The 26,416-nt window shown below is 50.1% G+C and overlaps 1 protein-coding gene across 6 annotated transcripts in view; it reads right to left on the reverse strand.

The window, feature by feature from the left end:
- Positions 1-26,416, reverse strand: part of LOC120373766 (ankyrin repeat and fibronectin type-III domain-containing protein 1-like) — a 740,213-nt gene that overhangs the window by 275,805 nt on the left and 437,992 nt on the right. For all 6 annotated transcript variants that reach the window (XM_039492609.1, XM_039492602.1, XM_039492608.1 and 3 more), the window contains exon 5: positions 17,727-17,767. In XM_039492609.1, the coding sequence (XP_039348543.1) occupies positions 17,727-17,767 (41 nt within the window). The remainder of the gene's footprint in view (positions 1-17,726; positions 17,768-26,416) is intronic.

Below are 26,416 nucleotides of genomic sequence, written 5' to 3' on the forward strand. Positions count from 1 at the left end.
GTAACTTACTTTGTTCTGTCTGTTACTATTTGGAACCACTTAAATCCTACTTTCTGTATTTAATAAAATCATTTTTACTTATTAATTAACCCAGAGTATGTGTTAATACCTGGGTGGGCAAACAGCTGTGCATATCTCTCTATCAGTGTTATAGAGGGCAAACAATTTATGAGTTTACCCCGTATAAGCTTTCTACAGGGTAAAACAGATTTATTTGGGTTTAGACCCAATTGGGAGTTGGGCATCTGTGTGTTAGAGACAGGTACAATTCTGTAAGTTGCTTTCAGTTAAGCCTGCAGCTGTTAGGGGACGTGGTTCAGACCTGGGTCTGGGTTTGCAGCAGGCTAGCGGGTCTGGCTCAAACCAGGCAGGGCACTGAAGTCTCAGTCTGGCAGGGCAGGAAAGCAGGGGCAGAAGTAGTCTTGGCACATCAGGTGGCAGCTCCCAAGGGGGGTTCTGTGATCCAACCCGTCACACCCAGTGAAACAGCTCCTAAGCCTGCTATAGACTTTAAAAGGCCAGCCCTGCTGCTAGGGTATCCTGGCTGGCATCGTAAACTTTTTAAACTTTGTAAACTTCGCCTGCTAAAAAGTTAAATGCACGAATCTAAAGGAAACTGGCTATAGGGAGGGCTATGGCCTGCTGGAAACTGATACCCTATACCAGGGCTCCCACTTGGGGAGCATAGCTCCGGTCTGCCGCCCTTCCCTCCCATATCTGCCCCCATTACACCTGTCACCTCCCAACAGACCCCAATCCCTTTCCTCTGACCCCGCTTGCTGCTGTCCCACCCCACTGTACCCCCACGCCATCACAAACCCCAATCCCTGCCCTCCACCTACTCCCATCATACCCCCAGCCCATCACAGACCCCAATCCCCATCACTCGCCCATTACTATGACACCCTTACCCCCTTCACAGACCCCACAGGCATCTCTGATGGATTGTAACCCTGTGGTGGTGGAGAGGCTTGCGTGGGCTAAAGACCCTCAGAGCTACATTTTCCAGAGCTTTCATATTTCTGGTAGAGTCCCCCTTGGCAAGCAGGTGTGAGGCAAAGCTCCTGACTAACCACAGTCCAAACTTCACAAGACCCCAACAGGGGATCAGGTGCTTATAGAGGCCCTTTTAATATTCTGTGGCTGTGTAGGCAGATGAGGGCTGTCTTGGACCCCCTTCCACTGAGTCAGGGTTTTCCTCCTGCCAAGTCTCCTGTGGTCACTGCCTGTGCACTGTTTCCCCCATTGTAGCAGGGTGGACTCCCTGCTCCGGGGTTTTTAAGGGGTTTAAAAGTGGCCTAGCAGGGCTTGAGAGCTGCTGCTCCAAAAAGCTGGGCTGATTGAGGAAGTGGCTGCAGCTGGGGGCCACGCCCCAAACTGAGAAGCAGGGCCTTATAAGAAGGCAGGGAAGCCAGAAGCCAGACAGTCTCTCTCTGGCTATAGAGAGAGACGGGCCTGGCTGCTTAGGGCTTGAGACTAGATACCTGAGTGCAGCAGGGCTGGGGAAGGCTGAAGAGCCGGGGAGCTCCGGCCTAGAAAGCCCCAGGCTGTGGCCTAGCAGTGGGCCAAAGGTACTGGGGGTTGCAGAGGGCAGCCCAGGGGTAGGACAAAGCAGCAGGTCCAAACCCTCCTTGCCAGGGATGAGTTGGCTGAGACTGCAGTCTGCCCCAGAGTGTGGGGCTAGACAATGACTGGCAGTAGCCGAAAACTGAGGCAAGGTAGGGATAGAGGGTGAGGGTTCCCTAAGGAGGGGAGACCCAGAGAAAGGGGTTACTGCTAGGGGGCAGCGCCCCATGTAGAAGGGCACCGGGTCCAGGGAGGGACACGGGGGCCTACGAACAGGTGGATCACCGGCCTGCAGAGGGTGCTCCAGGGCTGGACTGAGCTAAATTCGGAGAGCTACCAGCAGGAGGCGCCGCAGGGGTGAGTCCGACCCGTTTACACCCATGTTAAAAGATTTTATGTGCAGGCCTCTTCCAAAGGGCTCACACCCGCCCAAAGCCCTGTGGCGATGGAGAAGTGGTGGTGAAGACAGGAGTAGTGATCTTTGCGAGTCTTCAGGTCACAAATCTGCATGCAGGTGTCAGCCATGTGATGGTAATCTTGGTACAAATCATTGTTGGACAGACTATCTATTAGTAAGATCAGTCATGTACCTGCAGCTCACTCCACCACACCGCAAACATCCAAAGACTAAGCAAAAGCTGTACAACGTCAAAGCACTTCAGGACCAAGCCAACTGCGAGATGTTCCAGCAACATTTGTCTGAGAAACTCTCTAACTTGCCTGATAACATCACTGACGTTCAAGGGCACTGGGAGCAACTTAAAAAGACCATTCACAGTGCATGTTCTGAAACCATAGGATATTCCACTCATCAGCACCAAGACTGGCTTGATGAAAACAACGAGGAAATCCTAGCATTAATTCAACAGAAAAGAACTGCATTCTGTGACTAGCAAAATGATTCCTCTAACCAATGAAAACATGAGGCTTATCACCTGCTCAAAGCCAAAGTCCAAAGGAGGCTACAGTGACATTAAAAATAAGTTGTGGCCAGAGAAGGCCTCTGAGATCCAGGATTTCATAGACCAGGATGACATAAGAAGCTTCTTTCAAGTAACAAAAGCTATATATGGGACAATCTCCAAAGGCCCAACTCCCTTATGTTCCCAGGATGGCTCCACCCTCCTCAAGGACAATGTGGCCATTAAACAACGCTGGAAGGAGCACTTTAAGAGCCTACTAAACCACGAATCCATGGACTCTGAAGACACCATCGAGTCTGTTCAACAATGCTTGGCAATGGAATAACTTGCTGATCCCCCATCTTCTGAGGAAGTCCGGTGTGCCATAACCCAGACAAAAAAAAAAAATTAACAAGATACCAGGCCCAGAGGGCATCCCAGCTGAGGTTTGTAGAGCTGGTAGAACAGCACAAACTTTGCCAACTTCTCAACAAAATCTGGACCTTTGAAGAAATTCCACCAGACTTTAAGAATACCAACATTGTTACAATATTCAAGAAATGGGACAAATCTTTGTGCGGGAACTACAGAGGTATTGCCCTTGTGATGGGTTGGATTACAGAAACCCTCTTGGGGCTGACAACTGATGTGCCAAGACCACTTCTGCCCCTGTCTTCCCTGCCAGCTTGGGACTCCAGAACCCTACCTGGTTGTGCCAGACACACATGCCATCCACAAACAGAGACTCAGGTCTGAACCACATCCCACAAACTGCAGGCTTAACTGAAAGCAGCTTAAGAAGTGTTCAAACCCCAAATAAATCCGTTTTACCCTGTATAAAGCTTATACAGGGTAAACTCATAAATTGTTCGCCCTCTATAACACTCATAGAGAGATATACACAGCTGTTTCCCCCCCCCCAAGTTTTAATACATACTCTGGGTTAATTAATAAGTAAAAAGTGATTTTATTAAGTACAGAAAGTAGGATTTAAGTGGTTCCAAGTAGTAACAGACAGAACAAAGTGACTTACCCAGCAAAATAAAATAGAACATGCAAGTCTATGCCTAATACAGTAAGAAAACTGAATACAGATAAAACCTCACCCTCAGAGGTGTTACAGTAAGCTTCCTTTTACAGACTAGTCTCCTTCTAGTCTGGGTCCAGCAATCACTCACACCCCTTGCTGTCCTTTGTTCCAGATGACATCTCAAGCGGCTGGAGTGGTTCCAGCAGCACTGCCTCAGGAGGATTCTCAGGATCAGCTGGGAAGATCGATGCACTAACAGCAGCGTTCTCTCTGCAGCCAACATCAGCAGTATAGAGCCACAGGTCATGAAACACCAACTGTGCTGGGCTGGCCACTGTGTATGTATGCCTGACACTCGCCTCTGAAGCAAGTACTCTTCTCTCAGTTAAGTTAGGGAAGAAGGGCTCACAGAGGGCAGCAGCAGCACTTCAAAGACATACTGAAAGTACACCTTAAAAAGGGAGGCATCGATCCAGCAAACTGGGAAGACTTGGCACGGAACAGAGCACAGTGCCGCCACACCATGCACCAAGCCACAGCTCATTTTGAGGAGAACAGTTGTGCTCAAAAGACAAGAGATGCGACAAAGGAGGGAAGATAGGGCACAACACTCTAGCCAACCTCGTCTCCTCCAAGATCACACCGTCACTTCTATGGGAAAATCTGCAGGGCACGAATTGGGCTCCTTAGCCACTTAAAAACCCAACAACGAATGCCCTTGGCAGACATCATCCTCGCATTGAGGGACTGCTGAAGAAGATCGTACTCCCCCAAGACTCCAATCCTCGTCCCTACCTGCTGCTATTGTACCTCCACCCCCTCACAGACCCTGTTTTCAGGGAAGATCCTGTCTGCAATGAGAATGCTTCAGCCCAGGACAAAGCAGGACTTTCCCTGCAATTGGAGCTCTGGGCCAGGCTGGGAGTAGAACTGAAAGTAAATTGCCTCTCTCTCCTGTGCTCTCAGAGCCCCCATTGCTGGGAGGAGGAAGCTGCCTCACTTCTATACACAGGGGAGAAGAACCAGATGAAAGGGGAAGCAGGAGAAGGAGGTTGAGAGGAGAATAGGACTGAAGGCGGGGGAGAAGGAAACAGATTGGAGTTGGAGCGGGAGGGGAGACAGCCTGTCTGGGCAAGGAAACTGGGACTGTGAATCAGTAGGGTGGGGTTGGTAAGGCTGTGAGAGGGGAGTGGAGACAGATCTGACAAGGAACCGATGTATTGGGGAAGAACTGGGACTGGTTGGGCAAATTGCTAGGCGTGGGTGATAGTGGATGAGAAACCCAGGGAAGGAGATTGGGGCTGGGAGCCAGTAGGGACATGGAACATGGAGGCCAGGGAGGGAGAGTACAGACAGAGCAGATGAAGAGCAGAGAGGGGTGGAGGGGAGGGAACTGGAACAGTTGGTCAAAAAGCCTGGGATTGGGATTATGAATTTGAGGATTGGAGACTGGGACTGGCTAGGTGAGGAGAATGGGGCTGGGACAAGGAGCCAGGAGTGGGGAAGAGACAAGATTGGGACTTTTTTTTAAACCTAGGAAATTACACACAAAAACTACACTAAAATAACACGATTAAGGTTCCAAAGAGAAGCACTCAAAAGCTAGGAAATGCCAGAATTAAGGTTGCCTGTGCAATCTTAATTCGGCCCCATTGTGTTTATGCATTATGATCAGGTTTGGGAGGATTCGATTTTTATCGGTCAATATCAATAAATGTCGATTTCACTGTGCACACACGAACCAATGAAAGAATATTTCCATCAATAATAAAACATTACAGAGGCAAAGTAAGAAAAATGGTGCTTGAAAGCACCATAGAGTATGATTTAAAGCTATTTACTTTGTATATTTTGACATATGATATTGACAGTTTGTGTTATTTAAGGGTTATAAAGCTTTAACTCTTTGCATCTCATCGTCTATTGTCATTAGTTATTGTCTGACCCCTCTCAGTTTCCCACAACTGTGAAAACTGAAATCAATAGAAATTGTAAACAAATGTTAAAAAATAAACATCAGTATTAGCCGTCGAAATTATAACAAAATAAAAATTGACTTCTGCTGAGAGCGATTAGGATACAATTTTTATCTGCATGATCACAGGTTATTTTTAACACAAGATCCCTGCCTCTTTCAGTGCGCAGAATGCATGCTGCTCAGTTAATGAGCAGCAATTCGTTATTCTGTTTTCTATTCATTGTTCACGTTTGTGGCCTCAGGCCTTACTTGCTGCACCCTCTTCAAACCCTACTATTAAAACAGAATTATTGATTTCCTGATGAGCTTTCCTATGCTGCACATCACTGTAGTATCTGAGTGCTTTACAAACATAAATTATCTCCCCGTGCGACATGGTGGTGGGATTTGCCCCATTTTACAGATGAGATTCAGAGGCAGAGAGAGATTAGAGTCAAAAGTATTCAATCACTTTGGGTACACAATTTGAGATGCCAAGGACATGATTTTCAGAGTACTTAGCTGTATATAGCACTTTCCACGCTCAAAGCAAAGCTCCCATTGGCTGTGAGTGCTCAGCACTTCTGCAAATCAGACCTCAAGGCCTCAGGTTGGGCAACCAGAAAATGAGAAACACACAATTAGTGACTGTCTGTGAAAAGTTTGGTTTAAGTGACTTGCCCAGCGTCACACAGGACCTCTTTGTCAGAGACAATGTTAGAATCCAATTCTCCAGGGAAGCATTCAGCTGACTTCACCATGAGGCCATCCTTTCTCTTCAGTCTCCTGCCTCATTTGCTACACACCTTCCAGCTTCTGCAACAAATGAAGCATGGCTCCTACTAGCAACAGTCTCCTTCACCAGACAACCTGAATCATCTCCAGAGCGGGTCCATCCCATGCACTGAATGAAGGGCTAGTCTGTGATCATGTAATTAAAGACAGTATCAAGGGGCATGTGCTCAAGGGGGCCCAACTAAGATTAGGCAAGAAACCTTAATTCAGGCATTTCTGAACCTTGCAGTGCTTGATTTTGCAACCTTAATGTAGCTTTTTGTAATTACTGATACTACAAGCCCCAACCAAGACTGAGGATTCATTGTGCTCAGCACTGTACATCCACATAGTGAGAGTTTACAATGGAAACAGACAAGAGTCAGGAGAAAGGAAATGTTATTAGCCCCCTGTTACAGCTGGGGAACAGGGAGATTTAGGCATGTATATATTATACTTACAGGTTGTGCTTACAGCTCACCTTTAATTGAGCTACCTTGGGTCCTGGAGCAGTGAAGCCATGAAAGCACAGGTGTCAGTGTGAGCTGTACAAGTCCACCTGGAACCCTGTGTAATTACTGGTGGGGCTAGTCTGTGCTGCTGCATCTTCACTGCTCCGGGACCCGAGCTAGCTAGATTAAAGCTAGCTCAGGGATTTCTACACGAGTTAAAATTGCACCTTGTGATTATAGTATAGGCATATCTTCAGTGACTTGACCAAGGTCCTACAGGAAGTCTGTGGCAGAGACTGGAAATGATCCAAGCTCTTTCAAGTCCCAGTCCACCACCTTACTCACAAGACCATCCTTCCTCTCATGTTGTCTTTCCCTTCCCATCTAACTCCTCCTCCTTACCTTACTGCCTTTCCTTCCCGTTCACAATGTATCCCATTCCTCTCTTTCTTCCCCAGTGCCAGAACTTTGCCAATAAGGGGGCGGGGGTGGGAGGAAAGAGATTACAGTGTTAACTCAGCTTCACCCATCAGTGGATGAATGTCCCTCCTGAGTGATTCTCACCCACTGAAGAAAACATTAAATGTAATGTGTGTGTGCTGGTATTGTCGTTGTCTTTATTATAATGTCTGAATTATAGAAGAAATGCAAATGAATGTCCCTCACAGAAATACAGCAGCGTTGTTATGACGGAATGTGACGCTTTCAAGGGGTAAATACCCATTTCCAGATCCTTTAAAATGCCAGAGTTTTAGAAGATAATAATTCAACAATAAAACTTCACTCTAAGCCAAAACTGTGGAAGTTCTTAGCCTAGGAACAAACATTCTGTCTTTAAAAGACAGGCAAAAGCTATCGAGAGCAGTACTGATGTAATGAATATTGCAAGGCAAAACAAACAAAAAGGGCTTTAAAAAGTACTTCCAAATGTTTTCTTCTGAGCTGTAGCTAAAAAATGAGAGTTATATAAGAGTATAAGGCTTCAGTGTGAACCTCATCTAAGAATTGTGTAGACCTGAGAACAGATAAGGAAGAATTCTGTCACACCGCCAAGTATCAGCAGCTAAACTACATAAGACTCACATCAGATATAAGAGGTGTGTGACTAAATTGTGCTCAGAAATAACCAAGCGCCTCTACAGTTCAAATTCCTAAGAGCAAGCTCCAGTCTGTCTAGATCTTACTATCTACGGGAGTTACTCTGGCACTGCACTATATTTATTTAGACTATAACTGTAATGCCCTTAGCATGCCCTGCCTCTCAAAGATTTTTCTTAATTACTTATGGAGCACATAAATGCACATTTGCTTTACAAACCAAACCAAGACAGATTCCCTGCAATCTAGGACCCAGATCCTGCACTTGGGAGAGGAAAGAGGAAGAGAGAACCACATTTGACAGATGCATGTGACATTGCTTAAATCTCTGTAAGGGGCTCAGGTACCACTGTGATGGGCACAGAACAGAATGCAGCCTGTGCAGAGGTAGGAACACAAGAGTCCATATGTGTGGGTGTGGCTGCAGGATTGAGGAGCAAGAGCAAAGGGGAGGAGATGAGAATGCATATCCTATTCCAACAAGGAGAATCCAATCATGTCAGATTCTGAATACTCCCTGACAAGTCCATAGCACCCCCTGCTCACGCTGACTCCAAGGAGTACCCCGCAGAATCAGGCATGTATTGCACAGCCTCGCTAGGCCAGACAGTGCTTTGTCATAGAGACTGTATCTGAAACAGCAACAATGTCAGTGGCAGCAAGTTGGGGTAAAAGTCAATCTGGACAGCAATGATGCTGGCTATGTGTCACAGCCATGAAGCTGTACCTGTCAAATGCAGCTTTGTTTGTATGTGTAACACAAATCCCCAGACAACTCGCAAAGAATCTTACACAGGACAGCAGGATGCAAATTAACTTGCGTCGTGTCTTATGATTGGCTAGGTCATGGTCTGATATCACAGCCCATTCAGTGAAACACTGAGGTTCTCATAGCTGCCTGGAGGCGAAGCTAAGGATTCAGATCTTTGAGAATTGGCTTAGAAGTCTGGAGGGTAGGAAAATATGTCTTCAATGGGTGGAGAAGGGCATACTCTCTGCGGCAGGCAATCATCCCTTGTTCCCTGATGGGATGATCTGTAGGAAGCTCGGGGAGTCCCTTTGCCTATCTATTGGGTTTTCCTGCAGGGTGGGGTTTGGACAGGGGGCCATGATTTAGCCCCTACATTTAAGAATAATCTCCACTATTTGCCTCCCATATTTCTGATAAGAAGTCTCACAAGAGCATGAAAAAGGCATGCTTTTCTTGTCTCAAAAATCATGTACTCCATGCAACATGCATAGACAAACACCAGAGGATTGCTAATAAGGCTACAAATGTAATTCAAAGTCCTCAGCTGCAGGTGCTTCACTTTCTTCACTACATCTAGCATAGGGTCATAACTCCATGATGGATCCTCAAAGCTTCCAGAAACCTGTGTGACGTTTCAACACCTAAATAAGTGCTTTGATTTTCAAAAGGGCTGAGCACTCAGCAGCTCCACTGACTTTTAAAAATTGTGCCAGCATATGCCTGTCCTGAAGCCAGAGAATTGAGAGCTCCTGTAATTTAGGAATATGGAATTAGGAGCCTAATGTTAGGCATTTCTTTTTGCAAATCTTGGCAATAGACAAATCAAGGGACTGTAGATGGATGGATGAACTGAAGAAATACACACACACACACACACACACACACACACACACACACCATGAACTGCGAACAGGGTGGATAAAAATCAATTTAAAAAATCAGATATTTTTTATTTAAATCAGATTTTTTTTATAAAATGTTTTCTGAGGAAAAACCTATCTAAAGATAGTTTTAATTAAGATACACTATAGCTCAAAGATATCTCATTATGGAATAGGGATTATAAATTATGAACAGACAGGAAAATGAAGGTGAAAATGACCAAGTTAGCTGCAGAAAGAGACGGTTACTCACCGTAGTAACTGTTGTTCTTCGAGATGTGTTGCTCCTATCCATTCCAGTCAGGTGTGCGCGCCGCGCGTGCACGGCTCTCCGGAACATTTTTACCCTAGCAACTCCGGCGGGCCGGCTGGCGCCCCCTGGAGTGGCGCCGCTATGGCGCCTGTTATATACCCCAGCCGGCCCGTCCGCTCCTCAGTTCCTTCTTGCCGGCTACTCCGACAGTGGGGAAGGAGGGCGGGTCTGGAATGGATAGGAGCAACACATCTCGAAGAACAACAGTTACTACGGTGAGTAACCGTCTCTTCTTCTTCGAGTGATTGCTCCTATGCATTCCAGTCAGGTGAATCCCAAGCCTTACCTAGGCGGTGGGGTCGGAGTGAGACGTCGCGGAGTGTAATACTGCGGAGCCGAAGGCTGCATCGTCTCGTGATTGCTGCACCAACGCGTAGTGGGAGGCAAAGGTGTGGACAGAAGACCAGGTAGCCGCTCTACAGATGTCCTGGATGGGGACATGGGCCAGGAAGGCGGCCGACGAGGCGTGCGCTCTCGTCGAGTGAGCAGTGAGGCGGCATGGCGGCACGCGAGCAAGCTCGTAGCACGTCCGAATACATGCCGTAACCCATGAGGAAATTCGTTGCGAGGAGACCGGCTCGCCCTTCATGCGGTCGGCGACTGCTATAAACAGCTGGGTCGAATGTCGGAAGGGCTTCGTCCGCTCGATGTAAAAGGCAAGCGCCCTGCGGACGTCCAGGGTGTGCAGCTGTTGCTCACGAGGTGAGGCATGCGGCTTCGGGAAGAAGTCCGGGAGGAAGATCTCCTGGTTGAGGTGGAAGGCCGACACCACCTTAGGGAGGAAGGCCGGGTGTGGTCGAAGCTGCACCTTGTCTCCGTGGAAGACGGTGTATGGTGGACCAACCATTAGAGCACGGAGCTCAGAGACTCGTCTCGCTGATGTAATTGCGACGAGGAAGGCTGTCTTCCAGGAGAGGTAGAGCAGAGAGCACGTGGCCAGAGGCTCGAAGGGCGGTCCCATAAGCCTGGCCAGAACGAGGTTCAAATCCCAGGTCGGGGCAGGACGCCGCACGGGCGGGTACAAGTGGTCCAGGCCTTTAAGGAAGCGGGAAACCATCTGGTTGGAGAAGACGGACCGACCTCCCGTAGGTGGACGAAAGGCGGACACTGCTGCCAGGTGTACCCTCAAGGAGGCGACCGCCAGACCTTGCTCCTTAAGGTACCAGAGGTAGTCCAGGATGGTAGGGACAGGGACTACAAAGGGATTGAGGCCTCATTGGTCACACCAGAGCGCGAACCACTTCCATTTTGCAAGGTAGGTGGAGCGAGTGGAATGCTTCCTACTCTCTAGCAGGACTCGCTGTACCGCCGCCGAACAGTCCCTCTCCGCGTGGGTCAACCACGCAGGTACCAAGCTGTAAGATGGAGGGACTGCAGGTTCGGATGGTGGAGTCTGCCGAAGTCCTGCGTGATGAGGTCCGGCCACAACGGAAGGGGGATGGGATCCCGAACGGAGAGCTCGAGCAGCAGGGTGTACCAGTGCTGCCTCGGCCAGGCCGGAGCGACGAGTATGACGTGGGCTCTGTCCCTCCACAGCATCTGTAGCACTCAGTGTACGAGCGGGAACGGAGGGAAGGCGTAGAGGAGGTGATCCTTCCAGGAGTAAAGGAAGGCGTCCGACAGGGAGCCTGGCGAGTGACCCCGGAACGAGCAAAACAGGTGGCACTTCCTGTTCTCCTTGGAGGCGAATAGGTCTACTTGGGGAAACCCCCACCTCCGGAAGATTGTGTGCACGACATCTGGACGGAGGGACCACTCGTGGGAGAGGAACGACCTGCTGAGATGGTCGGCCAGCGTGTTCTGCACTCCCGGAAGAAAGGACGCTTCCAGGTGAATTGAGTGGGTCACGCAGAAGTCCCACAGGAGCAGTGCTTCCTTGCAGAGGAGGGAGGAGCGGGCTCCACCCTGCTTGTTCACGTAGAACATCGCTGTCGTGTTGTCCGTGAACACTGTCACGCAGCGGCCCTGCAGGCGGGTGCGGAAGGTGTGACACGCCAAACGGATCGCTCGCAGCTCGCGGATGTTGATGTGCAGAGCGAGCTCTTGGGGTGACCAAAGACCTTGGGTGTGAAGGTCGCCCAGGTGAGCCCCCCAGCCGAGCGCTGAGGCATCCGTGGTCAGAGTGGCGGATGGGCGAGGAGGGTGGAACGGGACTCCCGCACACACGACGTCTGGGTCTAGCCACCAGCTGAGGGACTCGAGGGTTGGCTTGGTGACCATGACCACCATGTCGACCGGGTCTCGATGCGGGCGATACACCGATGCTAGCCAGGACTGGAACGGGCGAAGGTGGAGCCGCGCGTACGCAGTGACATACGTACAGGATGCCATGTGGCCCAGGAGGCGGAGGCAAGATCGCACCGTCGAGGTAGGAAAGGTGACGAGGTCTCGAATGATGGAGACCAGTGTCTGGTGCCGAGAGCGCGGTAGGCAGGCCCTGGCCAACGTGGAGTCGAGAACCGCTCCAATGAACTCCACCCGCTGCGACGGAATTAAGGAGGACTTCTCGGCATTGATGAGAAGACCGAGCTGATGAAATAGAGACAGGATTTCTGTCATCTGGTCCATTACCAGCCCAAACGCGTTCACGAACCAGCCAGTCGTCGAGATACGGGTAGACGTGTATCTGACGACGGCGGAGGGCTGCGGCAACCACTGCCATGCTCTTGTTAAACACCCTCGGTGCGGTGGATAGGCCGAATGGCAACACTGCGAACTGGTAGTGTGCGTTGTTCACCACGAAACGTAGGTAGCGTCGATGGGGAAGGTAGATCGCGACATGGAAGTAGGCGTCCTTCATGTCGAGGGCGGCAAACCAGTCTCCCGGATCCAGAGAGGGAATGATGGTCCCCAGGGTGACCATGCGAAACTTGGGCATGAGCAGATATTTGTTCAGCTCTCGAAGGTCCAGGATAGGACGTAGCCCTCCTTTCGCTTTGGGGATGAGAAAATAACGGGAATAGAATCCCCTGCCCCGCCTGTCTTGAGGCACTGCCTATATGGCACCCACGCTCAACAGAGACTGGACCTCTTGTAAGAGGAGTTGCTCATGAGAGGGGTCCCTGAAGAGGGACAGGGAGGGTGGGTGGGAGGGGGGGGCGAAACAAACTGAAGGTGGTATCCCGACTGGACTGTTTGAAGCACCCAGTTGTCCGTTGTTATTTGGGACCACGCCGAAAAGAAATGGGAAAGGCGGTTGTAAAACAAAAGGGTAGGATCCGGTAGGGAGAGTGATCGGCTGTCCTCGGGCGTCCCATCAAAAGGCCTGTTTGGACCCTTGGGGGGCCTTGGAAGGGGTCTGGGCCTGGTTGCGTCTGTTGCCGGATGGTCGACGGCGATTTAGGCCAGGCCGCCTGGTGTTGTAGGGACGGTACCGTGGCTGGGCGAAAGGCCGGGAGGGTTGCTGCCTGAAGGACCTGCGCTGTGTTGCCGGTGTATGCATCCCGAGAGTGCGGATGGCTATGCGACCGTCCTTCAGGGTCTGGATCCGGGAATCAGTTTTTTCTGAGAACAGGCCCTGAGTATCAAAAGGCAGGTCCTGCAGCGTGTACTGCACCTCCGGTGGTAGGGTGGAGGACTGCAGCCAGGAGATGCGCCTCATAGTCACTCCTGAGGCCAGGGTCCTTGCTCCCGAGTCCGCGGAGTCAAGAGCGGCCTGGATGGAGGACCTGGAAGATTTTTTCCCTTCGTCCAACAGCGCCGAGAACTCCTGGCGGGAGGCTGTTGGGAGCAGTTCTGTAAACTTCGCCAGGGACACCATGATGTCATAGGCGTACCTGGCGAGGAGAGCCATCTGATTGGCGATCCGAAGTTGCAGACCGCCAGCAGAGTAGACCTTGCGGCCCAACAGATCTATCCGCCTCGCCTCCTTAGACTTCGGCGCTGGGGCGGGCTGACCATGCCTCTCCCTGTCATTGACCGACTGGACGACCAACGAGTCTGGGGCCGTGTGAGTATACAAATACTCATATCCCGTGGGGGGGACGGAGTACTTTCGCTCGACCCCGCGGGCAGTAGGAGGGACGGACGCCGGTGACTGCCAGATTGTCGTGGCGTTCTTTTGGATCGTACGGATGAACGGTAAGGCCACCCGTACTGGAGCCTCCGCTCCAATGACGTTCGTCACTGGGTCCTCGTCCTCCTGGACCTCCGCCACGGGGAGATCGATGGCCTTTGCCACGCGGCGAAGCAGGTCTTGGTGGGCCCTCAAGTATATTGGTGGCGGATCTGTGGCAGATGCTCTGGCCACCGCCTCGTCTGGAGACGACGACGAGGATAAGCCCTGGACTACAGCCTCCGTAGATGGATCTTCTAGCGGTTGGTCGGCTGGCTCAGGCTGAAGATGCCTCTGGGGGTCAGGCGGTATCAAAACCGAACCTGGTGGCGAAGGGGGCGGTCTACTTAAGGTGGCCTCTGGTACCCTGCGCTCGGAGGCAGGGGCCCTTGGGGGGACAGGCACCCCCTGAGTCTCGTAATGGGCCCAGGGGACCCAGAAGCCCCACTGCTGTGCACCCTGAGGTTGACCATGTGGAGCAGGCGGGAGGTGCCCGTTGCTGCCTGCCCCGGACGCGACCGACGTGGGGCGAGATGGCCAAGGGGGTGCAGAGGCGCTGATGGACTGTGCCATTGAAAGTGGCAGCCTGTCCCCGGACGGTGCCGAGGATCGGTGCCGGTCATCACGGTACCGGGATGGTGACCGAGACCAACGTCCGCCGCGGTGCCGGGAGCTCGACTGGTGCCGGGAGCTCGACCGGGATCTGGACCGGCGGTGCCGGGAGCGGCTGCGAGAGTCACGGTGCCGGGCACGGTACCGGGAAGCGGACCTCCGTCGGTGCCGACGCGAAGGCGATCGGGACCTGGAGCGACGCCGGGAGTGCGACCGATACCGCAATGTTGAACGGTACCAGGACTGCAACCGGCATCGAGACGGCGACCGGTACCGCGATGGCGAGCGGTGCCGGGATCTGGAGCGGCGGGACGGTGACCTTCGTCGGGACCGGGAGCGCCGTCTGTGCCGTCCATCCGGAGAAGGGGGCCGAGTCATCATCGCCGGCTTTCCCGCCGATACAACACCCCGCACCGGCGGTGCCAGGGGCCGGAGGCTCGGTGCCTCTGTGAGCTCTATGAGCTCCCGCGCCGTTGAGAAAGTCTCAGGCGTGGATGGCAGCTGCAGCTCAACCGCGGTCGGCGCCGGGGAGCATGGCGGTGCCGGACTCGACGGCCCTTGCGGCGCCGGAGGCAACGGCACGGTGCACGTCCTGTGCACGGTCACAGCCGGTACCGTAGATGGTGGTATTGGCTGGGCTTCTTGACCCTGAGCGTGGGTCTTTGCAGCTGCCTTCACCGGCTTACGCTTCCTGGAAGGCGAGAGGGAGCGGTGCCGGGTCGCCGGTGCCGCTGGCTGAGGTCGGGGAGCCTCGGTGCCGGAGCGGCTCGGGGCCGCCGGTGCGCTACGCGCCGATGAAGCCCTCGGTGCCGGCGCGGTCGGTGCCGGGGGCTGGAGCGAGCCTCCATCAGGAGCTGCTTCAGGTGAATGTCCCGCTCCTTATGCGTCCGGGGCTTAAATGCCGAACAGATAGGGCACTTATCTGTCCTGTGACTCTCCCCGAGGCAACGGAGACAGGAGTCGTGGGGATCCCCGACCAGCATATTCCGCTGGCAAGATGCGCAGGGCTTAAAGCCCGGTGCCTTGGGCATGAGCCCGCACCGGTAGAGGAAAAAGGGGGGAAAACCCCCCTTATCCTAATCCTAAAACTATCTAACTAACTGAACAAACTATCTACACTAAGTAATGAAAAAAACTATGTACAGAAAAAGTAGCGAGAGCTAGGGTTGTGGAGGACAGAGAGCACTCCACAGTTCCAATTGGCCGTCACGGGCGGAAAGAAGGAACTGAGGAGCGGACGGGCCGGCTGGGGTATATAACAGGTGCCATAGCGGCGCCACTCTAGGGGGCGCCAGCCGGCCCGCCGGAGTTGCTAGGGTAAAAATGTTCCGGAGAGCCGTGCACGCGCAGCACGCACACCTGACTGGAATGCATAGGAGCAATCACTCGAAGAAGAACCAATATTTTCAGTTTCTTATGTTGACCTGGCTGACATAGTCGATTTAATTTTTGTTTTTGTTTAAATATTTCACTTAACTATTTTAGTTAAAAACAATTTTAACAAAAACAAACCTGATTTAAAAAAAACTTGAATGTTTAACTAAATTCAAAAATTCACATGCTTGTTTTGTTAAAATATTATGTTTGCTGTTGAAGAAGAAAATCCAAAATATATAACGTTGTTTTAGATAAATAAAACAATTTAAATATCTGTCTGGTGATGTTCTCCTAATACGGCATGCAAGAAAATCCTCCAAATATTAATGATTAACCTGTTGAATATCTGCTTCAATTACCTTTGGTAAATGAAATAACCAAACAATTATTCATTTTCTGATATAGCTATAAAACTAATCTGAAAAGTTTTCAAAATAAATCACTTTAAAAATGTATAGTGTGTACCTTCTAAAAATGAAACCTACATCTCTCTGAGTTGCGAAGAATATGTATTAAGGTTATAACAACCAACAAGAATGCACTTTTATGTAGAAATCCATGATTAAATCAAGTCTCCCTGACTAGTAATTTAAATCAAATACACCCTGATAGCAAACAATGCTTGCTGCTAGACACGCCATGATGAAGTCTGAAATTCTGCTAGTATTCCAAAGGCGTCTTGATACTAAGAGTAATCAGACAAGGCAGTGACAGAGGCCGTTGTCTCGTGCTTACCACATATTTTGTACACAGTGCTGAAAAGGAACCTTCTGGAGAATCTCTTTGGAAAGTAACCAGGAGAAATAAATAGCAGAACAACTCTATTTTTAAAGACATTTCTCCCCAATCCCATCCCCTTGAAGGAGAAAATTCCAGTGCTGTTCCCAAAAGTTACAGCTCACTTCCACAGCTTCCGTCACCAGAAATACCTCAACACTCTATTTTCACAGATTGAAAAAGTTCAGAAGGTTACGAAAAAGGCCAGAGCAGTGATGACAACAGACTATGCACACACAAATGAACGCTTGACATCACAGTGCTGCAGGGCGACAGGAATGGCTCCCTCCCAGTCATGACTGGATGCTGTAAGTACCTCTCCAGTTTGTAAGAGAAGTCGCTCTTATTGAAAGATCACATTGGCAACCCTGCATTTCAAACAGGAAGCCTTCACATTCTGCAGCTCTATAGGTACCTTTCTGTACTGAAAGGCCTTGCATGTTTGGTGTAACAAGCCAAATTCCACAGAGATGAGGGCTTCGGCTGTATTTCAGTCAGGGGCCCAGAGGTCGAAAATGGTTTAAGGGCTTTATTCACTCTGTCCCATAGGAATGGCCATGCTGGATCAGCGCAATGGTCCATGTAGACAGGGAATGCACTGTTCTGCCAACTGCCTACTCTGTTGCTGGTCTAGTGGTATATTAGGAGAGCCTATGTCTATGACTACTGATACAGTGGCTCCAAAGAGTCCTCTCCCCATATTTTACCCTCAAAGGTGGCGACTTGTATCAGATGGAATGAGAGGGAAATATTTGTGTCAAAATACTGGCAGTGAAAGCTCCGCTCGAAGATTAGCCAGTTACAACATACAGCAGCAGAGCCTCCAGACCAACCACACCGTGTTCATGACAATTCCAGAGCAAGGAGTAGCAAAGGTGGGAAAGACCATCTTTGCAACTCCCTCCTTCCGAGGCCACTGGACATCAGCCTGGACCCTGATGCCAGGCACAGCAGCTTTGATTCTTCCTGACCTCATCTGAGGATTTGCATATGCCCTGAAGCAAAACGACTGACAGCCCTTGCAGTGTTATCCTAGCAAGCGTAATTGCAGAAGCTATTCTTATCCATTGACATGGCTAATCTTAGTGAGATACAGTATTTCTCTCAATAATACGTTGCAATCGTGAATTTCCACTCAGGTGCACATACACTCTCTCAAACACACAGGCCACTGGCACTTACTTTGGTTGGAAAAAGTCCTTCTTGTCCGCTGACCCAAGGCTCTGAAAGACAAAAACAGACACGTTTCTTTAAGCCCCTTTCATTCAACTGCCTGCCAGGAAGACCTATCCCATGCAGAGAGAGCAACTGAAAGCATTCGTGTGTACATGTAGGAATGGGAATGGCACATGGAGCCTTTCACCCCCAGGACCTGGGTTCAAATCCAACTTCCACCACAAGCCATTGAAAATCATGAATGCTTAATGGCTGCTCAGTGGCCTGTGTGAAGTGAATGGGTGGCAGGAATCACCACTGGCAGCTGCACTCACTGCCTCCCCTGCAAGGAATCTCAGTGGAGACCAAGGACTGAATAGGTCATGCAGACACAACGATCCTCTCACTCCTAGAGGTCAGGTTACAAGCACTCTGCGGGGACAGCTTGCACTGCCATTGCCTCAGTAGTACCAGTCCTGGGGATAAACAGGAGGCTTTGATGCCCCTGGCTGGAGTGGCAACATTTCTCAGGACGTTCAATGAGCATGTTGTGCAGAAGGGCTGGAGGGGTTCACAAGGTCTGTATTCAGAGAAGCAGAAATGCCACCAGGCCCAAGGTTCACGGATGCAGTTTGACTCACTGTGCATCCTAATCTCCCTTGGCCCCTATCTGGCCGCCTCATCCTCCACCTGAACACATCATGAACTGGTTACTGGCTTGTACCCCCTGAGGCAGGGGAGCGCTATTGTCCCCAGGCTACAGAAGGGGAAGTATGGCACAGATTAAGTGATCGACTTTCCCAAGGTTACACAGCATGTCTGAACTGAACTCGGGTCTCCCAAGTCCCAGTTTCAACCACTCAGTACTTCGCACTAGATGAACTGTGTCAAACTCCAAGCATGCATCCACAACTGCCAGTAGAAGAGATGATCTGACATACAGAGAGATTCCCATGTGCTATTGTTTTCCAAGTGTAGATGGTTTACTGTGGTTTCACTCACCAACAACACCATTTATTAAAAGTTTGACAAAATCCCAAACCACCTGCTCTGAGACAGTCTAAGAACTTTGTATTTTCCAAAGCAGGTCCTGCCCTGTCTCAGTCTTTCAGAAGGAAAACACCACAGGCTGGATTTCCAAAGGGGCTTGGATTTTCTGTACTGGCAAAGGCAGTGTGTTTTGGCATGCATTCAGCTAGCTTCTGTGAATTCCTATTTGCATGTGGGAGAGAGGGTATGAGAGTGTGTGGGAGAGAGGGTGTGCGTGACAGGTGTGGAAGTGTGTGAGAGAAAGGGAAAGTGTGATTATGTGTACGGTGAGTATGTACACACTGTACATGTCCATATATCAGCGGACCTTTCCTGGCTACCCCAGCAGCTAATTCGGGGGAAATACATGCAGACACATCATTCTCGGCCCTTAGAGAAAGGAGCCAGAGACATGTCACTCAAGTCCCAGGCAGGTGAGGAGAGCCCCACATACAGCTCTCCTCTGCTCTGGGACATTCCTGACAGGGCAAAACCTCAGGGCTGCAAACTAACTGGGGGCAAGTGCTTGCCCCGTGTGAGAGATATGAAGGGAGAGGGGCACACTTAGCAAAAACCAAACCTCAAGGACTTCTGGGCAGTGGCTGGGGCCAGACAAGGTGCTGCCAGCAGCACTTCCACCAGCAAACGGACATGGAAGGGAGGGGAGAGGGGAACCAGCAGAGCCATGCCTAGCAAGCAGAATTTTAGCAGCTGCAGGTATCCCATTCACGCTGCGCTTGGGCAAGGGAGAGACAGCAAGACAGACAGACAGGCAGACCAAACCTTAGCTTCAGCAAGCCCCGCCCATCGTCCCAGTGCTAAGAACCCTCTCCTCCTCTTTGTACTGGCTCATTGCTGCTCTCGCTGCTTGTTTTCTTATTGTCCAACTCCCTCCTCTCCCCTTTCAATCTTCCTCCTCGCAGAGTTGAAGATGAGGATGGTTTAGCAGGGAGGATACAGCCACCTGCTCCGGGCCGGCAGTGGAGTAGAAGAGGATGTGTGTGCATGTGAGGAGCAGGCTTGAACTCTGAAGCTGGTGTTGTACTTTTACACTACGGTTGCCAGGCAATAGCTAAGGCTAACTCCAAAACAGTGAGAAGCAACCAGTTAGAATACTAATCAATGGAGCAGTAATCACCGCCCCCACTGCATTCACAACACCAGCCTCCTTGCCTCAATGGGACCCACTGGTTGTTTGCACTATTTGTTTGAAAAGCAAGTGGCTACACTGCCTCTATATTGAGAATTTCTAAGCCTTTCAGTGCCTGTCCAAGCACACTGGGTAGGAAGCAATATGCACCCAGCCCCATATAGGTAGGATGTACTACTGCCCTATTTCCAGCAGACTTTCATTCAAAGCTTATAGACTCATAGAAGATTAGGATTGGAAGAGACCTCAGGAGGTCATCTAGTGCATCCCCCTGCTCAAAGCAGGATGAATACTAACTAAATCATCCCAGCCAGGGTTTTGTCAATCCGGGCCTTAAAAACCTCTAAGGATGGAGATTCCACCACCTCCCTAGGTAACCCATCCCAGTGCTTCACCATCCTCCTAGTGAAATAGTGTTTCCTAATATCCAACCTAGACCCCCCCGCCACTGCAACTTGAGATCTTTGCTCCTTGTTCTGTCATCTGTCACCACTGAGAACAGCCTAGCTCCATCCTCTTTGGAACCTCCCTTCAGGTAGTTGTAGGCTGTTATCAAATCCCCCATCACTCTTCTCTTCTGCAGACTAAACAATCCCAGTTCCCTCAGCCTCTTCTCGTAAGGCATGTGCCCCAGCCCCCTGATCATTTTTGTTGCCCACCGCTGGACTCTCTCCAATTTGTCCACATCCTTTCTGTAGTGGGGAGCCCAAAACTGGACACAGTACTCCAAATGTGGTCTCCTTTGGCCCAATCCTCCAATTTGTCTAGTTCACTCTGGACCCTATCCCTAACCTCCAACATATCTACCTCTCCCCCAAGATTAGTGTCATCTGTGAACTTCCTGAGGGTGCAATCCATCCCGTTGTCCAGATCATTAATAAAGATACTGAACAAAACTGGCCCCAGGACCGACCCATGGGGCACTCTGCTTGATATCAGCTACCAACTAGACATTGAGCTGTTGATCACTACCCAAGGAACCCAACAATCTAGCCAGCTTTCTATCTACCTTATAGTCCATTCATCCAATCCCTACCTTTTTAACTTGCTGGCAAGAATACCGTTGGGGACCATATCAAAAGCTTTGCTGAAGTCCAGCTATATCACGTCCATTGCTTTCCCCATATCCACAGAGCCAGTTATCTCATCATAGCAGGCAATCAGGTTGGTCAGGCATGACTTGCCCTTGGTGAATCCATGTTGACTGTTCCTGATCACCTTCCTCTCCTCCAAGTGCTTCAAAATGGTTTCCTTGAGGACCTGCTCCACGATTTTCCTGGGACTGAGATGAAGCTGACTGATCTGGTTTCCTGGGTTGTTCTTCTTCCCTTTTTAAAAGATGGGCACTATATTTGCCTTTTTCCAATTGTCCAGGACCTCCCCCGATCACCATGAGTTTACAAAGATAATGGACAATAGCTCTACAATCACATCAGCCAATTCCCTCAGCACCTTCGGATGCATTAGATCTGGAACCATGGACTTGTGCATGTCCAGCTTTTCTAAATAGTCCTTAACCTGTTCTTTTACCACTGAGAGCTACTCACCTCCTTCCCATACTGTGTTGCCTAGGACAGCAGTGTCGGAGCTGACTTTGTCTGTGAAGACCGAGGCAAAAAAAGCATTGAGTACTTCAGCTTTTTCCAAATCATCTGTCACTAGGTTGCCTCCCCCATTCAGTAAGGGTCCCACACTTCCCCTGACCTTCTTGTTGCTAACATACCTGTAGAAACCCCTCTTGTTACACTTCACATTCCTTGCTAGCTGCAACTCTAGTTATGTTTTGGCCTTCCTGTTTACACCCCTGCATGCTTGAGCAATATTTTTATACTCCTCCCTAGTCATCTGTCCAAGTTTCAACTTCTTGTAAGCTTCCTTTTTGTGTTTAAGGTCACCGAAGATTTCACTGTTAAGTCAAGCTGCCATATTTGCTATTCTTTCTGCACATCGGGATGGTTTGTTCCTGTGCCCTCAATAAGGCTTCTTTCAAATACAGCCAGCTCTCCTGGACTCCTTTCCATCTCATATTAGCCTCCCAGGGGATCCTGTCCATCAGATCCCTAAGGGAGTCAAAGTCTGCTTTTCTGAAGTCCAGGGTCCGTATTTTGCTACTGTCCTTTCTTCCTTTTGTCAGAATCCTAAACTCAACCATCTCATGGTCAGTGCTGCCCAGGTTTCCACACACTTCTACTTCCCCTACCAATTCTTCCCTGTTTGTAAGCGGCAGGTCAAGAGGAGAAAGGCCCCAGGTTGGTTCCTCCAATAGTTGCACCAGGAAATTGTCCCCAACACACTCCAAAAACTTCCTGGATTGTCTGTGCATTGCTGTATTGCTCTCCCAGCAGATGTCAGGGTGACTGAAGTCCCCCATTAGAACCAGGGCATGTGTTCTGGAAACTTCAGTTAATTGTCCGAAGAAAGCCTCGGCTACCTCATCCTCCTGGTCTGGTGGTCTATAGCACACACCCACCACAACATCACCCTTGTTGTTCTTGGTTCTAAACTTAACCCAAAGACTGTCAACAGGCTTTTCTCCAGTTTCATACTGGAGCTCTGAGCAATCATACCGCTCTCTTACATACAGTGCAACTCCTCCACATTTCCTTCCCTGCCTGTCCTTTCTGAACAGTTTATACCCATCCATGACAGTGCTCCCGTCATGTGAGTTACCCCACCAAGTCTCTGTTATTCCAATCACATCATAGTTCTTTTACTGTGCCGGGACTTCCAATTCTTCCTGTTTGTTTCCCTGGCTTCTTGCATTTGTGTACAGGCACCTAAGATAACTAGCTGATTCCCCTACTTTCTCAGTATGAATTAGGAGGCCTCCCCCTGGTGTTTCCACCTGATATCCCACTTCCCCACTTACCTCAGGGCTTAGCTCATCATCCCCCAGCGAACCTACTTTAAAGCCCTCCTCACTAGGTTAGCAAACCTGCCTGCGAAGATGCTCTTTCCTCTCTTTGTTAGGTGGTTCCCAACACTTCCTAGCAATCCTTCTTCCCAGAACAACATCCCATGGTTGAAGAATCCAAAGTCCTCTCTCCGACACTACCTGCGTAACCACGCATTTACCTCCACGCTTCGAAGGTCCCTACCTGGGCCTTTTCCTTCAACAGGGAAGATGGACAAGAACATGATTTGACCTCAAACTCCTTTATCCTTCTTCCCAGAGCCACACAGTCTTCAGTGACCTGCTCAAGATCATTCTTGGCAGTATCATTGGTAACCACATGGAGAAGTTGGAAGGGGTAGTGGTCCGAGGGCTTGTTCAGTCTCAGCAGACACTCCGTCACATCCTGAATTCTAGCTCCAGGCAAGCAGCACACTTTGAGTCTCTTGGTTTGGTCAGCAGATGGATGACTCTGTCCCCCTTAGGAAGGAGTCCCTGACCACCACCACCTGTCTCCTCCTCTTGGGAGTGGTGGTACCCTCATCTCTAGGACAATGCATCTCATGCCTTCTGGTCAATGGGGTCTCCTTCTGATCCGTTCCCTCAGATGGCTCTTCCAAATCATTCTCTGCAGTAGTACCTGTGCAGAGAGCCTGAAAACGGTTTCTTACCTCTATCTGCATAGAGGGTAGATGGGTTCTCCTCATTCTTGTCTCGCCATGGACCAGCACAATGTTCATCTGCAATCCGTTTGAAATCTCCTCTTGGAGATGTGCATGTTACCACTCTGCTCTCAGGGAGGCCTCTCCCCACTTTGCATATGTTTGGAAAGCACCTGATTCCAAACCCATTGCTACGGCGATGAGCACCCTAGAAATACCTAGCTATAAGTCATTCTTCTGGTGCAGTGACCTCAGACAGAAAGTCTGAGCCAGTCACACGAGGCAGCTCCCAGGAATTGCTCTGGAACCATACGTGGAAAGACAAAGAATGCATAACTACCCGGTCACCCATTCTGGGGCAGTGTGGGAGGTGGGGTTGCTTTGCAATGCCCCCTTCAGGGCTATGCATGGCACTGTGGCGCTCCCTGCCTGAGTCTGCAACCACTGGCTGCCAGTTTGGGGCAGGGTAGCCTGTGCCGTAAGCTTGGTGTCAGCCTCTGAACAATCAAGTAACTAAACAGGAACTCCAGGTTCCGCTGTCTGTGCCTTGAAACAAAGAGGAAATAAAACAACCTTCAAATGCAACAGCTTAGCTGTAGCACATAGGGCCAGGTCCTGGCTTCTGGGTTAGTCTTGAGGCACTGTCCCAGTCTCACCCAGCTCTGCCCCTAAGCAAACAAAGGCATGCCTCTGTTCTTGATTGGTCAGTATGTCCTCCTGGCCCTGTGGGGGGACTATCTTTTTGGTTTCCCAGGTTGAGTGTATTTTCCTTGGGTGGGGAATGTCAGGGCACTGATGCCTCCAGCGGAGGTTGTTAGTTACCTACTGGTAGAAAAGTAGTCACATAGGCAAATACCCCAGCTAACCAATACTGGAAGAATATACCATGTGTGACAGAGGTTAGTCACACTGCTTAGTGCACAGCTGGAAGGTGCTCAGCACCTACGGTGACAAGAGTGCCTACACTGAACATTACAGTACAATACCGCTGCGACCTGGGCAACCAAAGCAGCAGCAGCCCAAAGCCCAAGAAGTCTGTGCACTGTATAGGTAAACTGGATTACCTGAAATCAGCCCCCAGTGCTGGGAGCACATCTTACTGTCCATTCTTAAGCCTTCTAATGGAGAACCTGGTTTTTACCAGTCTTCATTCGTAACCTCATTTTACTAATCAGCACCCTGCAGAACTCATTCTCCTTCTCAACAGCCTTCCCCATCAGCTTTCACTTGCAAATCAAAACGGCCTTCTCCTAGCAAGCCCGCTTCACCTTCCCAGTGGTTATCACTGGGAGACGGCCTCATCCAAAAGCACTCCTACCTTACCCAACATCAGCCCCCGTCACATCCCACTTCAACGGCTACATGGTCTTCAGCCAGGGATCGCACCCCCTTGCAGTAAGAGAAAGACATTCAGAGTGAGCACCAAGTTTTCGCTTGTCCACAGCATCTCCATGAAAGACTCCCATTACTTCTTCAAATGACCGTATCATAGGGACGTCACAATACCTCTAGAAGGCACTTTTTAAAATGCTTAATCCACAATAAGGGGCTCAATCCAATTCCCTGCGAAGTCATAGAATCATAGACCTTAAGGTAAGAAAGGACCATTATGATCATCTAGTCTGACCTCCTGCACAATTCAGGCCACAGAATCTCACCCACCCACTCCTGTATCAAACCTATGTCTGAGCCATTGAAGTCCTCAAATCACAGTTTAAAGACTTCAAGGTGCAGAGAACCTTCCAGCAAGTGACCCGTGCCCCACACTGCAGAGGATGGCGAAAAACCCCCAGGGCTTCTGCCAATCTGCCCTGGAGGAAAATTCCTTCCCGACCCCAAATATGGCGATCAGCTAAACCCTGAGCATGTGGGCAAGACTCACCAGCCAGACACCCAGGAAAGAATTCTCTGTAGTAATCCCCATCTAACATCGCATCACAAGCCATTGGGCATATTTACTGCTAGTAGTCAAAGACAAATTAATTGCCAAAATTAGGCTATCCCATTATACCATCCCCATCAATGGGGAGACTCTTATTGACTTTACTGGGAATAAGACTGGGCCTTACCAGTCCAGCTGTCTTTTAGGTAACAGAGACTCACTACCAGTTCTTTGGAATAGCAGTTAGTCTTAGTACATTAATAACTAGTAACAACAACAGTAACAGTACTATCACCTATACAGCACTTTCACTTTTTCAAAATGCTGCACACATGCTCACTCAATACATTTCTTGTAGAAGACAGCTATATCCGAAAGAGCTACTTCGCCCAGTTATAGGAAACTGGGAATTCCTGACCTCTTGAGTGTGTCTAATCTCTCCTTCAAAGAGAGGTGTTTTTACTGAAAGGAAGATTCATGGGTCCCATTTCTGCCTGATTTAAAATCCATCTTCACCAAGAAAAATAAAGATACAGAAGTTTTGAAAATCAAGGAAAAAGGTGCACCTTGTAAATTTAGTTACTGATTGTAGCGGGGTGGACACCCACTCCTGCCCTGAAGGGCTTAAAACAGCCAGGAAGAGGGCTGTGGCAGGGAAAAGCTAAGCTGATTGGGGACGTAGCCACAGCTGGGCCATGCCCCAATCAGGCCCAGCTGGTCCCTATAAAAGGCTGTGAGCCAGAGGCCCAGGGACAGTCTCTCTCTGCATTCAGAGAGAGAAGGGCCTGGCTGTAGGGAGCTAGAGATAGGGTACGTGAGTGGAGCAGGGCTGGGGAAAGGCAGAGGAGCTGGGGAGCTCCAGCCTGGAAAGCCCCAGGCTGCCGCTTAGCAGAAGCCAACAGGTACTGGGGGTTGCAGAGGGCAGCCCAGGGGTAGGCCAAGGCAGCAGGTCCAAACCCAACCTTGCCAGTGATGAGTAGGCTGATACTGCAGTCTGCCCCAGGGTGTGGGGGCTAGACAATGACTGGCAGTAGCCATATAGTGAGGCGAGGTGGGGATAGTGGGTGGGGGTTCCCTTGGGACGGGGAGACCCAGAACTGT

This window comes from Mauremys reevesii, linkage group 10 (assembly GCF_016161935.1).
Source record: "Mauremys reevesii isolate NIE-2019 linkage group 10, ASM1616193v1, whole genome shotgun sequence".
NCBI lineage: Eukaryota > Metazoa > Chordata > Testudines > Geoemydidae > Mauremys > Mauremys reevesii.